The following is a 16,263-nucleotide window of genomic DNA, read 5'->3' as shown; positions in this document are numbered from 1 at the left end:
GAAGGAGAAGAAAGACAGAAGGAATAGGCAGAAAAAAAAAAAAAAGACAGAGAACTTCCCAATTCAGCAAAAGACATGAATATGCATATCCAAGATGCCCAGAGAACACCAAACAGGATAAATATGAAAAATACACTGAGTCATATATTGATCACACTATCTAATGCAAAGGACAAGGAGAGAGTTCTGAAAGCTGCAAGAGAAAAGCAACATGTTACATACAATGGATTAAAATGAGTGCCAATTTCTCATCAGAAAACATGGAGTCAAGAAGGCAGTGGGTTGAAATACTTAAGAGTGCTGAAAGAAAACAATAGCCAACCAAGAATTTTATATCCAGCAAGACTTTCTGTCAAAAATGAGGGAGAAATTAAGACATTTCCTGATAAACAAAAGCTGAGGGAGTTTATCACCACCAGACCTGCCCTACAAGCAATGCTAAAGGGAGATCTTCAGTCTGAAAGGAAAAGACAATAGACAGTGTTTCAAACAGCTTAAAGAAATGAAGAACTATGATAAAGGTAACCATTTTGGTAATTATAAATGCCAGCATTATTGTATTTTATTATTTGGTATGTAACCCCTGTCTTATTTCCTATAGGTGCTAAAATGCAAATGCATAAAAAGTAATGATAAATGTGTATGCTTTTGGACATACACTGTACAAAGATATAAGTGGTAATAAGTATAAATACTGGTTGGGGAGGGGGATATAGAAAAACTATATGTGCCTGCTATTGAAGTTAAGTTGGGATCAAACCAAATATAATTGTTATATATTTAGGATGTTAAATTTTAATCCCATGGTTATCAAAAGGAAAATAGATGAAAATACAGCCAGATATAAATGAGAAGGCACTCAATATGGTACACCTCAAAAAAATCAAATAAACATCAAAGTAGGCTTTAAAGAAAGTGACAAAAAATGTATAAGACTCACAAAAGCTAAATAGTAAAATAGCAGAAGAAAGTCCCACAATATCAGTAGTGACTTTAAATGTAAATGGATTAAGCTCTCTAGTTAAAAGGCAGAGACTGGTAGAATGCATTAAAAAGCATGACCCAACTATATGCTGTCTGCAAGAGACTCATTGTAAAATCAAAGGTACAAGTAGGCTGAGGGTGAAAGGTTGAAAAAATATATACCATGCAAGCAGTAATCAAAAGAGAGCTGGAGTGGCTATATCAATATTGGATAAAATAGACTTTAAGTCAAAACAGTTACAAGAGACAAAGATGATCATTATAAACTGATAAAGTCAACAATTCAACAGGAAGATGTAACAGTTATAAATATATATATATCTAATGGCACGGCCCCAAAATATACGAAGCAAATACAAACAGATTTGAAGGGAGAAATTGACAGTTCTACATTAATAGCAGGAGATTTTAACACACTACTCTTAATAATGGATAGAACATCTAGTCCGGAGATCAATAAGGAAGTACAGGACTTGAATGATACTCTAAACCAACTAGACCTATCAGACTTACAGAGAACACTTCACCCAGAAAAAACAGAATAAATAGAGTACACATGGATTATAATCTAGGATAAACATATGCTGGGTCACACATCATCTTATTAACTCAAAATTATTGAAAGCATACAATGTATATTCTCCAAACACAATGGAATGAAGCTAGAAATCAATAACAGCAAGAGAAAGGAAAAATTCACAAATATGCGGAAATTAAACAACATACTCTTAAACAATCAATGGGTTAAAGAGGAAATCAGAAGCAAAACTAAGAAATATCTTGAAGTGAAAGAAAATTAAAATACAACATACAAAAACTTAAGGAATGCAGTGCTGGGAGGGAAATTTATGCTCTAAATGCCTACAGTAAAAAAGAAGAGAGACTTCAAATCAGAGCCCAACCTCAAAACTGGAAGAACTAGAAAAAAGAAGAGCAAACTAAACCCAAAGTGAGTAGAAGGAAGGAAATAAAAGACTAGAGCCAAGATAAATGAAATAAAAAAGTTAGAGAGAATCACCAAAAACCAGAAGTTGATTCTCTGAAAAGATCAACAGAATCAACAAACTTTAGCTAGACTAACAAAGAAAAAAAGAGAGAGGATACAAATTACGAGAATCAGAAATGAAAAGGGGGGGCATTTCTACTAACCCCACTGAAATAAAAAGGACTATAAATGGATACTATGAAAAACAGCATGTCAATAAATTAGATAGCCTAGATGAAATGGGCAAATTCTTAGAAACATACAAACTACCTACATTGACTCAAGAAGAAATAGAAGTTCTAAACAGTCCAATTACTAGTAAAGAGAGTGAATCAGACATCAAAAACCTCCCAACAAAGAAAAGCCCAGGACCAGATGGCTTCACAGGGAATTCTACCAAACATTCCAAGAACACTTCATTCCAACTCTGTTCAAACACTTCCAAAAAATTGAAGAAGAGGGTACACTCCCTAATTCTTCTATGAGGCTACCATCACCCTCATACCAAAGCCAGATAAAGCTACCACAAGAAAAGTACACTTCAGACAAATATCTCTTATGAATATAGATGCATATTCTCAACAAAATACTAGCAAACCAAATCCAACAGCATATTGAAAGAATTATACACCATAATCAAGTGGGATTATTCCCTGGTATGCAAGGTTGATTCAATTATAAGAAAATCAATTAACGTAATACAACACATTAAGAGAATGAAGGGGGAAAATGATCATTTCAATTGACGCAGAAAAGGCATTTGAGAAAATTCAGTGTCCTTTCTTGATAAAAACACTTACAACAGTAGGCATAGAGGGAAAATTCCTCAGCATGATAAAGAGCATATATGAAAATCCCACAACTAACATCCTACTTAATGGTGAAAGACTGAACACTTTCCCTCCAATATCAGGAGCAAGACAAGGATGTCTATGGTCACCACTGCTATTCAATATTGTACTGGAAGTTCTGACCAGAGTAATTAAACAAGAAAAAGAAATAAAAGCTATCCAAATTGAAAGGAAGAAGTAAAACCTTCCCTATTTGCAGGTGATATGATGCTATATAAAGAAAACCTTTAAAAATCCACAACAAAGTTCCTAGAGCTAATAAATGAATACAGCAAAGTGGCAGGGTACAAGATCAACACCCAAATATCAATAGTGTTTCTATTCACAAGCAATTAACAATCATAAGAAGAAATCAAGAAAAAATCCATTCACAATAGCAACCAAAAGAAACAAATATCTAAGAATAATTCTAACCAAGGATGTAAAGGACTTGTTCACAGAAAACTACAAAACATTGCTAAAAGAAATAAAAGTAGGAACATGGAAGGACATTCCATGGTCATGGATGGGAAGACTAAATATCATTAAGATATCAATCTACCCAAAGCAGTTTATAGATTCAATGCAATCCCAATAAAAATTCCAACAACCTTCTTTGCAGAAATGGAAAAGCCAATCATCAAATTTATATGGAAGGGTAAGGGGCCCCAAATAGCTAGAGCCAACTTGAAAAAGAAGAATGAAATTGGAGCACTTACACTTCCTGATCTTAAAACTTATTACAAAGCCACAGTAATCAAAACAGCATGGTGCTGGCACAAAACAGATATGTAGACCAATAGAATAGAATTGATAGCTTAGAAATCAACCCTCACATTTATAGCCAACTGATTTTTGGCAAGGTGAGAAAAGTTACTAAATTGGGAAGGAACAGTCTCTTCAACAAATAGTGCTGGGAAACAAGATCTCCATTTGCAAAGACGAGAAGGAGGACCCTTAACTCACACCATATGCAAAAATCAACTCAAAATAGATCAAATACCTTACTATAAAAGTCAGAATTATTAAACTCCTAGAAGCAAATGTAGGGAAGCATCTTCAGGATTTGTGTTAGGCAATGGTTTCTTATACCCAAAGCACAAGCAACAAAAGAAAATATAGATAAACAGGATCTCATCAAAATTAAAAACTTTTGTACCTCAAAAGACTGTAATCTTGGAAGTAAAACAATGATCCACACAATGGGAGAAAATATTTGGAAAGCATGTATCCAATAAAGGTTAAATACCCAGAATATATAAAGAGATCCTTTCAACTCAACAACAAAAGGACAAACAACCCATTTTTTAAAAATGGGCAAAAGACATGAACAAACATCTCTCCAAAGAAGATGTACAAATGGCCAGAAAGCATATTAAAAGATGCTCAACGCTATTAGCCATCAGGGAAATGCAAATCAAAACCATGAGATACCATTTCACACCCATTAGAATGACTGTTATTTTAAAAATGGAAAAAACAAGGGTTGGAGAGGATGCACAGAAATAGGGACACTCATTCATTGCTGGTGGCAATGTAAAATGTTGCAGCCACTGTGGAAGACAGTTTGGCCATTCCTCAGAAAGTTAAATATAGAACTACCATATGATCCGGCAATCCCACTACTTGGTATATACCCAATAGAATTGAAAGCAGGGACTCAAACAGATATTTGCACACCAATGTTCATAGCAGCATTATTCAAAATTGTCAGAGAGGGAAGCAACCCAAGTATCTATCAACTGATGAATAGATGAAAAAAATGTGGTACATACACACAATGGAGTATTATTCAGCCATAAAAAGGAACAATGTCCTGATCCGTGTAACAACATGGATGAACCTTAAAGACATCATGTTGAGTGGCATAAGTCAGACACAAAAGGACAAATATTGTATGATCCCACTGATTTGAAACAATTAGAATAAGCACACTCACTGAGTCAGAATTTAGAATATAGGTTACCAGGGGATGGGGTTGGGATAGGGAATGGGTAGTTGAGGTTTAAAATGTACATCTTGGTAACGGAGCATGGTGACGGTAGCACAATGTTGTCAACGCAATGAACAGCACTGAAATGTATATCTGAATCTGAATATGATTAAAAGGGGAAATATTAGATTGTCTGTATGGTAAATAAAAATATTTTTTTAAAAAATATGGTACTACACTACACAAACAGTGAAACTGAAGTTAAACCATGGACTTTAATAAATATTACAGTTATAATAATGTGCTATCATCAATTATAACAAACATTTCACACCAATGCAAGGTGTTGTGGGTGGGGTGGTGTATGGGAATTCTGCAATTCATGCATGATTGTTTTGTAAACCCAAAACTTCTTTAATAAAGAGAAAAAACAACTAGAGAGAAAAGATGTCACCCATAAAGAATAATAGTAATCAGAACTAGAGCTGACTCTTCAGTGACCAGGGAAAAAATTAGAACTTGAAAGAAAAATAAAACTATATTGTCTACATATTAAACTCAAAAGGATCAACAGATACTTTTTTTTTAGAATTATCAAGAATGTTTAGCATATTATAAAAGAATATACAAAGATCATCCATACTTTTATCCACTGGTAACAATAGCTAGAATATACAATGTAAAAATGTTAGTACTAACTATGTAACAAAAATACAAGGTATCTGGGAGTAAATCCTAAAAAAAAGTGTAAGTCCCTTTCAATGAGAAGTTTATAAACGTCTCTCTTTATTTCACATCCCACATCCAATTAGTGAGCAGAGTTTAAACATGCACCTCTGAGAATTCCAATGTTTAGACATAAGGAAGTACCAGAAAGGGAAATTGAGAAGCAGCAGCAATGAAGAAATCCCATTTAATGTGTTTTTTCCCTTCAAGACTGTTTTTACTGTTTAGACCTTTGTTCTTCCATATATTTCTTAGAATAAAATTATCAAGTTCCCAAAAAAATCCTGTTGGGATTTTGATTAGAATTGTATTGATGTCTCTATCACCACTATTCTTTGCCTAGATTATTGCACTAGTCTTTAGGTAGTCTCCCTGTTTTGCCCTTGCTGCTCCAGTCTATTCAGAATCCAGCAGCCAAGAGATCTGAAGACGTAAGTCAAATCATGTCATTTCTGTACTCAGAACCTTCCATTTGCTTCCCGACTCACTGAATGTCCTCACACAACCAAAAAATACCCTACCCTGACTGGTCCTCTGTTATCTTTCTGAACTCATCCCCTGTTGCTCTCTTTCTTGCTCACTCCTACCCAGTCACGTTGTCCTCCTTGCTGTTCCCCAGCTATTCCATGGTCACTCCCATCTTAAAACCTTTGCCCTTATTTATCCTTCAGCTTGGAAAGGTCTTCCCGTGGATATCTGCATAGCTTGCTTCCTCTCCTTCGGGTCCTTTGCTGAAATGTCTCCTCAGTAAGTTTTCCTCTGACCCCCTTATTTTAACATGTAATTCTCTGCATTGGACCCCTTTCATTGTTTCCACCATAGCACTCATCATCATATGTCATGTATCTTATTCATTTATGTTAGTTTTTCTTTCCACTAGAATATTAGCTCAATGAAATAGAGTTTTTGTCCAGTTTTCTCAGTGCTAGATCCCCAACAGCTGCAAGAATCCCTGATAAATAGTTAACATTCAATAAATATTTATTGAATGAATTAATGAAGAACAAAGTGATGGAGGGACTTCCCCTAATAGAGCTCTAAGAATCATTATAAGGGCACTTTAGTTAAGACAGTGTGACATTGGCACATAGACGGATGATTTTTTGAAAGGCAGTATTTTAACCAGTGAATAAATGATGGACTAGTCAATAAATGGTACACTAAGCCAACTGGTTATCTACATTAAAAAATGAAATTGTATCCCTATCCATATCCCACACAAAAAGCAATTTCATATGCATTTAAAACTTATATAAGAAAGATAAAGTGTAAAACTAATTGCACACAATATAGAAGACAACTTTATGACTTCAAGGTAAGCAATAATACTAATCTCAAAGATTATATGTCAAAACAAAGCATCCAACAACTTATAGCTGTTCTTCATGGAAAACAAAGAAGAAAGGTGTTTAGGAATGCCAACGAAAGATGCCAATACAGATCAAATGAAGTGAGTACTGAACACAGGCTTAGCATTGGTGGCGTTACTGAGAGCAGTTTCAGTAGAGTGTTAGTAGCAAAAATCAGACTGCAATATGTTAAGTGGTAAATAAAGGCTAAAATATTCAAGACCACGTAGACAATATTCCTTGAAAGCTCTTGAGAGTCAAATTCAACCAACACTTCTTAAATGGTAGACGCTATGCTAAGCAGAAAGGGATTTTTTTTTTAAGGATAGGGGAAGACATGGACATTATTTCATTCGTATTTCTTAAGCAAATACTATGTGTTAAGCATGTTTTTTGGTTGAACAGAAAACCAGTGGTGACTTAAGCTCTAGGAAATATTTAAATTTTTACCTCAAAATCCAGAACAAAGGAGAGAAAATCAAAGCCACCTTTTTCTGTAAATTTTTTGTTTTGTTGTTGTTTTCTTAAGAACTATTTATGTTAATACATAATGAATTCCTGATTGTTACTTTTAAATGAAATAACAAATAATGCTTTTATAGTTTTAATTTCTATTGTGGTCAATATGGGTATGTTACATAATCAAAAGCTATTTGGGGTCCTTAATAATTTTTAAAAATGTAAAGGGAGACAATACATTTATAGTAGTGCCAATAAACACAACCGTATGATTGATCTCTTGTAATGCTCAACTGAAATGAGAAAACATTAGGTTGATTCAGGGTAAGGTGTTAGTAGGATGATTAGCACATTCAGTCATTCATTTGCAAAACAAGTTATTGAACCAATACTTAGGGCTAGACACTATGCTAAGTCTGATAATACAAAAGAAAAAGACAGCCTACCTATAAGTAGTTCCCAGTAGAGAGAGGCAAATACTTACTTGAGCACTGGCAAGTAACTTTGCCAGCACGCCAAAAATGAATACAATGTGGTAACGGCTCTCATGGAATTTACAGTTTGATAACGCAATCCAATTCACCATTTTCTTAACCAAAGTAAGCTCTATGAATCAACATACTAAATTTTGTTCTTAATGAGTATAATTATTCAATAGCCTTCAAAGGAATTATATATAAGCAAAACAATTCTCCACCAGGCCTTTGAACAATAAAAAACTTTTTTCTTTTTTAAAAAGTATTTAAATGTTCTTTGATGTTCAATCACTATCCTATTTTAATTTACAGCTCCCATATTTAGACAAACTTCCTGGTTGGGTTTCTGCTTCTCTATCCCACTGCCCACAAAGAGTTACAAATTGCCCTAAAGCTAAGCTCCAAACTTTCAAGTCTGAAGTGTTCATCTCTGAGCCCTGGGTTAAGAAAGTGTACGTTCAAGCAATTGTGAAGAGGGATGATAGATGTTACATGGCTTTTGGTGTCATGTATACTATTCAAATAAATCATTTTTTCTTTATATTTTAAAGTCATTTTGCCCAGAGCAAGCTTTGATATTAACAGTGGTGCTTACTTTGGCAGCACTTATACTAAAGGAGAATGCCCATAAAAATATTCTAAATATCACTAAACAAAGGTTCTTTAGAATATAATGTATTTAAAATATTATATTCATATTTGAATTTATTACTCTTTGGAACAAAATTTTCCAAGGGAAATTTTGTAGTGGAAGCCTGGCAAAATGGGATCTGATATGGAGAAATCTGATTCACAGCAAATTATCATGAATGCAGGACCTCCAAAAGTTAGGTATACCTAATGGGAAAAAATGTTCCTAATGAAGTCGAATAAATACCTCATCTGTCATTAAGGTTGCAATGGATCTGCCAATTTCATGGTACTGTTGACCCTTTCCCAGGGGTCCCAGAAGAATGAACAAAAATCTGTAATTAAGAAGAAAAAAAAGAAATGTTTCAAAGTGGAAATATAAAAATAATTTTAGTAGTACAGAATCACTTTTGTCAAAGGAACTACTGAAGATGGGGATTTTGATGTGAAATACTTCCATAGTTTTCCATAGTTTATTATTTTTTAAAACATTTTACAATTGTTGATGTTTATTGCTTAAGATCCTCACACAATGGGAACATGATTATTTTTATCTCAGTGTTTCTATTTCAGTTACCCTGTAGAACCTACATTGTTGGGAATTGCAAGGATTCTATGACTGTAAGAAAATGTAGGTGAGAAAAAGGGTAATTTGATCAAACTCTTCTGAATAGAGACAAAGAGAACTTACTAATATACAAAATGGATAACTAGTTAAAAGAGAAAATAAGGTAATAACAGTAGTATAAATAGAGAGAGAAAATATGGTCAACAAAACAGTAGGTTTATATGAAAGATATTAAATAGAAAAAATGGTCAGGAATCAAAGATCAGTGATGCAGAAAAAAGTGGGAAGTTAATGATCTGTAATTCCAATGCTAGAGGAATAAAAATACCAGTTGCTCCATAACACTCCTTTGAAATGATGTTGAAAGTCTGGCAAACTCATTATCACAACTGGAACTTTAAAATAAATCAACACAAGCACCAACTTGGGGGACTGGTAATTGTCCTGTCTCTGAAAAGTTCAAAGCTTCAGGGAAATGGTGAAAATAAAAGAATGCCCTATAGCCTACAATATAACTCTATGGTGTTAATTTGTTAACTCATTTATGCTTTCAATTATTAAGCCTGATGACTTTATAAGGTGGACTGAAATTAGCATTAATTCTACCCTCCATTTAGTTGTAAACTTTAGAGATTCTACATGCTTCTCTATGAAGCATATGTTACACAGTTTTAGAGGGTCTGACTAATTTTTTGTGTTAGTTGTAATGGAATCCAAATTATTATCTACTGTATAGTAGTGTCCACTATACGTTAAAAATAGGAATAAATTAATGTGGTAGCTTTATCAACTATAATACTTTAAAGTAATTTCATAATCTATGTATATCTTGCTATTTTTCAGGCCTCCATTCCATAGGCTATTTATAAAGTTCTAAAAGTTTTTTTTTTTACATTTCTACTACGTGTTGCTGTCCTAAGAAAGGATAATTAGGGACCTTGAATGTCTAACTAATCTTCTTCCACTTTTCTCCTTTTCTAACTAGTCTGGACTTTAGAATCTCTCCCCATGAAGTAGCTCTGCAGTGCCCCTAATTTTGACTCCATTGTTCTTTACACATATTTTGCCATATCAGTATGAAATGAGGTCATCTAAACCTGACAAGTTTTCAAAGTGAGGGTGTATAACCCCATTACGGTTTCTTCTACTCCAGGGAATTGCTCTCTTCTTTCTTTTGATATATGGGAACTCATCATTGTCACAAATAACCACAATTTACTCAGAGTTCACCTCACACCTTTGCTTAGAAGACTGAAAAGGAATTTTAAACTCTGCCAAAATAATACCTCTACATTTTGTAAGTTTGACATCTTTAATAGCGAATCCTAGATTACCAGAAACTCTGAATAAGTCATAAGTTATACAAAGACAAAGAATCAGCCTTAATCATATAGTCAGATACTATTTTAACGTGCTCTGCTCATCACCCTTTTTAAATACAAGTTGGTATGGAAACAAATTCTCAATAGCCTCAAGAAGGAAGAACAGAAACTTCTTTCTACAACATGAATGGAAACTAGATTCCTGCCTCAAACCACAGAATCAGGCACAGGTACTGGAACAATGAATCCCATTCCAGGCAGCTGAGTTCTTACAAGATGTGGCATCTCCTGGTTGCATCATTTTATATTTTTGGAATATCTTATCCATAATCAAAGCATGAAGTGATGTAATCTGCTGTGTTTTGAGTTAAGGCCAAAGGTCCGTAGAGGAAACATTCCACAATCCCAGTTGCCACAGCCCCTGGATTTTTCATCATTTGAACCTGGCTAGGGCATTCAGTGTTCGGAAGAGGAAACTTATTATTACCATCCGAGACAGTTGCCCAACAAAGGGCACCCATCGTGTGGGAAATGGGACCCAAGACAGTATGTTTTGCTGTGGGACTAGGACCAGAGCGAAAGGCTGTATGTATTCAACAGTCATATTTGATGATGGAAAAAGGGAAGAAACAAGGTCCCCTGGGTGAATTAGTAGGAACCTAAAGTGCTGAAGTTAATACTTTTTTTCTTCCAACCAATTTGCCCATGGGCAATAGGGACAAATGATAACATAATTTAATTCATATCATCCCTAAGTTATTAGATTTTATGCATAGTTAAATGAAAAGCAAGTTCATCCAATCAAATTAAATACGTACTTTTGACTCAGATTCAACCACACTACCATAATGCTACTACCAGTGATTCTTCAAACCCTGTGTGTGGGATGCAGTTTGTGTCTAGGGTTGAAACATAAAGGTAAAATTGATACTGAAGTGGCTGTTCTAATGGGGGCACAAATATATATTTTGGAGACCTACTCATCCAAGCATAAGCCAGGCATTGGAAAGTTTGATCTTTTTCAGTTTGATCACATTCATCTATAGGATCCTATTTAGCACATGGTGTGATGCAATCTTTGAGAAAAGCCTAACAATCACTTTTTTCTTTTTTTACCAAAAAATGTAAACAAAGGATTTATATAATGATATAGATGAAAGTATCCAGAGATGAGGTCTGAAGTTTGTTAAAAAGAAACAGAATAATAGAATAATTTTAAAGCCCTTTTCCCCTCCTCCAAAACCAAGAACTATAGTTTTATAGATTACACATTAGTTCCTAGATAAAACTAAAGAGGAACTAAAGAGGAAATTATATTAAATTCTTCATTATTTTTCCCCACAAAAATGGTTGAGGAAAAATGTGGCAAATGCTCTTATAATTTTTACCTGGTTGGAATTGGGACTTCAGCCAGTCCTTGAAGCAATACAGCTGGAGACAACCTGACAAACGCAACTACAGTTCTATCCAAGAATTCCAGTTCCCCAACGAGGATGTTTGAAGCTTCAGCACCTGGAGGAATCTTTTTCATAAAATGCAGATCAACCTGAGAGTATCACAAATTAAAATAATAAGTCAAAATTGGAATAATTTGGTGGGTCACATTCTTACACAGTGTTTGACATACAGTAACCCTTCAGTAAATATAGTTTAAATAAATGCACACAGTTATTATTTTTAAAAGAATCTTCTTCAGCATCAGCAATCTTGAAATTTTAGGACAGAAAAGTATATAAGCTCACTTAAATAAATACACTTTAACCATAATTTAATTTGCATTTGCCTACATATTTAAATATTTTACACATTACCTTCATTTTTGTGTACAACGCATTTCAATTAACTGCTACTCAAAATATGTCTATTCCAATAGAAATATAATCGTATAATCATGTTTCTCCTTATAGCATAAATTATAACTTTACTCTTCTTTTATATCTTAGATATTCTATATTCTTCACTTTCTATACTTAACCTGATAATTATTTTTTCAATTTTAGTTTCTCAGCAGAGAATTTTAGAAATAGCAGAGTAGAGAGAAAAAGAATAAAACCATAACATTTGGAGTTGCTAAAGAGTTGAATTTCTGACACGAGATGTCTATGGTTGAAATGAATGCACACAAAAGAAAAGTGACCATTAACAAGAAGAAATGCTAAGTAAACAGTAAAGGGTGAAGTCTGGAAAATGAATGTAAAATATCCATAAGAATAAATATCAATTTTTTATGCACAGGGCCTCAGTGGAAATCAGTGACTTTAAAACCAATTTTATAAGGTCTTTCTCTCTTTTTCCTGATTCATTTGGGTTACTTTTTATGGAAATCTGTTTGTAGGGTGATTAAGTTTATCTGCTCTAGTAATTGGTTTTATGATCTCATGTTATTAAGATAGGGGCCAAACATCAAAGTGGGAATAGCCAAGAGAGAGAAAGAAGAGCCCTGGCAAATATGGGTGAGACTGAAATTATTTTTTTAGGCCAGATAGTTCTTTTGCAGATTTAATGACTTGGGAATATTTTTTCCAAAAAGTTAAAAATGGAACAATTTAAAACTCTTGGTATCAGTACCTTAGAGAGAACATAGCCACACTGTGTTAAGATTAAATACATTGCAATAGATTAAATACATTGCTTTCTGAAATCAAGACTTCATTACAGCTATGGGGAAGGCTTGTAACTACTTAGTTTTCCTGTAAATAATGATTACATGAAACATAAAATCCAGTATATGGAGTATACATTTATCACAAGAATTAAATGCAAAATAATCTGCAGTACTCAACTGAAAATATCAAATAAAACCAATGTTCTATTTTATAGAAAAAGAAACATAATTTAATAAAGCAAAACTGCTTTTAAAAAGAAATATATGTCAAATAGTATAAATCCCCAAGTTTTTATCCTACAAATATGTTAAAAACAATTCATAAAGCACATTCATTGGGATACTGTACATTTTTCTTTTGTAGAACCTAACTTTTCATTTTTAGATAAAAAGGTATTTATTTACTTTAAGAACTGAAGATTAAACTTCATATGGCTTATTATGGTATTTTATATTTTTCTACCTAGGAGAAATGTACATGTTACAAAGTGCTTTAAATTAGTAATGCTTTTCAATTTCACTATAATGCATAAATTCCCAAAAAGGGAAAAAGAGATTTTCCATACACTACTATCCCTTGTAAGAAAAAATAATAAATCTTCATAAGTCTTGCAGAGCCTAAAAGAGTAAATAATTTAGGTTTTTTCCCCCAAATGGAATGAACAATTATACAATGCTAACACATCAGACTAAAAATTAAAATGAGAAAATAGCTTTTAAAGCAAACATATACTTGATAATCAATTTGAGTTATATTAATAAATAACTGCTTTAACTTTAATGAGATGTTCCACCTGGAAAATTTTTCCAAACATGTTTATTTGCTTGATAATAATAACTAATAAAAACAATAATAACTACTGAATCTGTATACCAGGCAGGTAGCTATTTTAGAAATAACTGCTTTAAGATATAATTTAATTAAATCAAGGGATACCTAGTGTGCTAAAACAGTTTAATTTAATGAAAATAAATGTATGGTCCTTACACATGATTTTTTTTTGTTCTATTACATAATACATAAGCTATTGCTGATATCTTTCATTTAATGAAACATTAAAATACACATAATTTTGTATTTTATACGTTATATTATTTATTTTAATATACATTAAAAACACTAAAATATACAGCATTTAATTTCTGGATTGGAAAATGTATCTTTTGATTCTAAAATACAATAAATAAATTATAGCATATAATATATATCTGGAATAGCCATTATATTATATTATTATATTATATTAGTCCTGGGTTAGCTATATATTTTGGGGATAATATACATTTTCTAATTATATTCTTATGCATTATATTATGCCTGGGGTGTCCCTAAATATCTATATTTGTGTAATATACAACAAATAAAGGACCTTAGTTTGCAATCTAACTACTTTTAAATATAACAAAAAATAATTACATTGAAGGGTCACAATTTAGCCTTTTATAAAATTACAGCTATCCAAAGAGTTCTGATGATGTGGGTCAAATTATATCCCTAAAACAATCCTTAAGTAATAGAGAAATTCTGGAAGTTTCTGGTCCTCTGAACAGGACCTTGAAGGAATCAAGCTATTCCAGATTCATACTTATGCTTTTGGTCTTTTCTATACTCCACCTTTATGCTAACAAGGGAAAGATGTTTTATGCTGTGCATTTGGAACTTAGACTGTGGGTGAGGAACATGTGCACAGAACAAGATTAGACAGAAGAGATCATGGTGGAACTGGAAGCTTCTGGGCAAGCTACATACTGAGATGTGGTGAAGGAAATACAATTGAAACTTCAGGGAGAAAGCTTAAGTCTTAAACCCCTTATAGAAAGTAGAAGAAAATTGATACAGATTCTCTGGAAAGAAATGGTATTGTGACATTAACTAGCAGTGATCTTGAGCAGTTCTTAATCTCTCTGGGATTCAGCTTTCTCACCTACTAAATGAGGGGATGACTAAATCTTCCTATAGTTCTAGGATTCTATAATCCAACTCTTTGTAATATGTTTCACACACTCAAGATAGATGCAGAAAAGTTGTTTCTACATAGGAAATAATGTCAAGCCTTCTTTGGGCCATTTGCAATAAAAGAAACACTACTAATATTTGGGAGGTACTAAAACAGCCATCTTCTACATGTCAATTTAAAAAACAAAGAGACGTGTTTTGAAACTTCTGCCTTTTAAATGCATTACAGGAAGCTAAAATCTGATAACTCAGATTATATTTTAAAACTCTCCTTAAATTAACAAATTTGTGGGCCTATTCATTGGAAAGATTAAAAAAAATGTAGGTAAAACACAGTAATATAGGATCAAGTTTCATGAAATGAAAAACAATCTTTGTTTTTCTTAACATCTCAAAGTTGTACCAGGATTTGGAATCTACACAGTAAGACTTAAAATATTTAAATGGACAAAGTAATCTGGAAACTACCTGAACTTTGATAAATTTGCTACCAGACAGAAATCATTAGGCTAAAATATGTTAACTTACACACCTGCAAAATCTGGCACTAAAATTTGTTTCCATGGTGATTGATCATGTCTGCTCTTTTCAATACCCTATTCCTCTGCCATCCCAAGTTAAAAAGCAAGAAATAGTACTCATTCTTTTTTCCCAAAATAAAAGCTTAAATTATTTTAAATCTCCCAGTATTCGACAAACACATTCCAGGCACTGTTTGAGGCACTAGAGACCCAGTGGTGATTAAAACATATTAAATTCTGGTCTGGTATTTCTTTTTAGCATGACTCTTTCCACTAATATTAATAATAACAATAACAGTTGCCATGTTTTATTGAGCACCTCCTCTATGTCCAGAACTCTACCAGTCTCTTTCTCTTATCTCACTGAATCTTTACAACAAATCTGTAAATAGGTATTATTAATCTTTTTTTTTTAATGAGAAAGCCAAAGTTCAGAGAACTTTTCCAAGATCACATAATTTATAAATGCTGGAGTTAGGATTCAAGGTATCAAGCGCTTTCTCAAAAATCATGTTATTTCCACTGTGCCGTACTATGGAGAAGGGACTGAGGAATACAGATGGCCAGCAAAGGGTACAGGGTTCTAGAAGTTTAAATTGCCTATTGAAAGATGGTACAGGCCAATGAACAGAAATACAATAAGGAAGAAAAGGATTAAAGGAAAGAAGTCCTATTTTTTACACCTCTGTAGTGTAATTGTTTTGGGGGGCTGGAAAATGAGACTACTGTCTTCACCTGGCAATCTTCATTTTCTTTCAAATATGGTGAAGTATTTTTGAAGGCTGCAAAGATAGGTCACGCAACTATAAGCAAAACGATATAGAATCATAAAATTCAGTTTCAAAGGCTTAAATCTTTTTTAAAAAATTAAAAGGTAATTTATTTGAAATGATGAGCCATGTGGTATATTAGCATTGT

General features: G+C 33.1%; 1 protein-coding gene across 8 annotated transcripts in view; it reads right to left on the bottom strand.

The window, feature by feature from the left end:
* SLC4A10 (solute carrier family 4 member 10) overlaps positions 1–16,263 on the bottom strand; it is a 385,140-nt gene that overhangs the window by 95,613 nt on the left and 273,264 nt on the right. For all 8 annotated transcript variants that reach the window (XM_037848895.1, XM_037848892.1, XM_037848897.1 and 5 more), the window contains 2 exons: positions 11,651–11,808; positions 8,620–8,707 (listed from right to left, as the gene is read on the bottom strand). In XM_037848895.1, the coding sequence (XP_037704823.1) occupies positions 8,620–8,707; positions 11,651–11,808 (246 nt within the window). The remainder of the gene's footprint in view (positions 1–8,619; positions 8,708–11,650; positions 11,809–16,263) is intronic.

Source organism: Choloepus didactylus, chromosome 9, assembly GCF_015220235.1.
Source record: "Choloepus didactylus isolate mChoDid1 chromosome 9, mChoDid1.pri, whole genome shotgun sequence".
Classification (NCBI taxonomy): Eukaryota; Metazoa; Chordata; class Mammalia; order Pilosa; family Megalonychidae; genus Choloepus; species Choloepus didactylus.
Note: the sequence above shows the minus strand (reverse complement) of the source record. Positions and strands in the feature narration are given on the sequence as shown.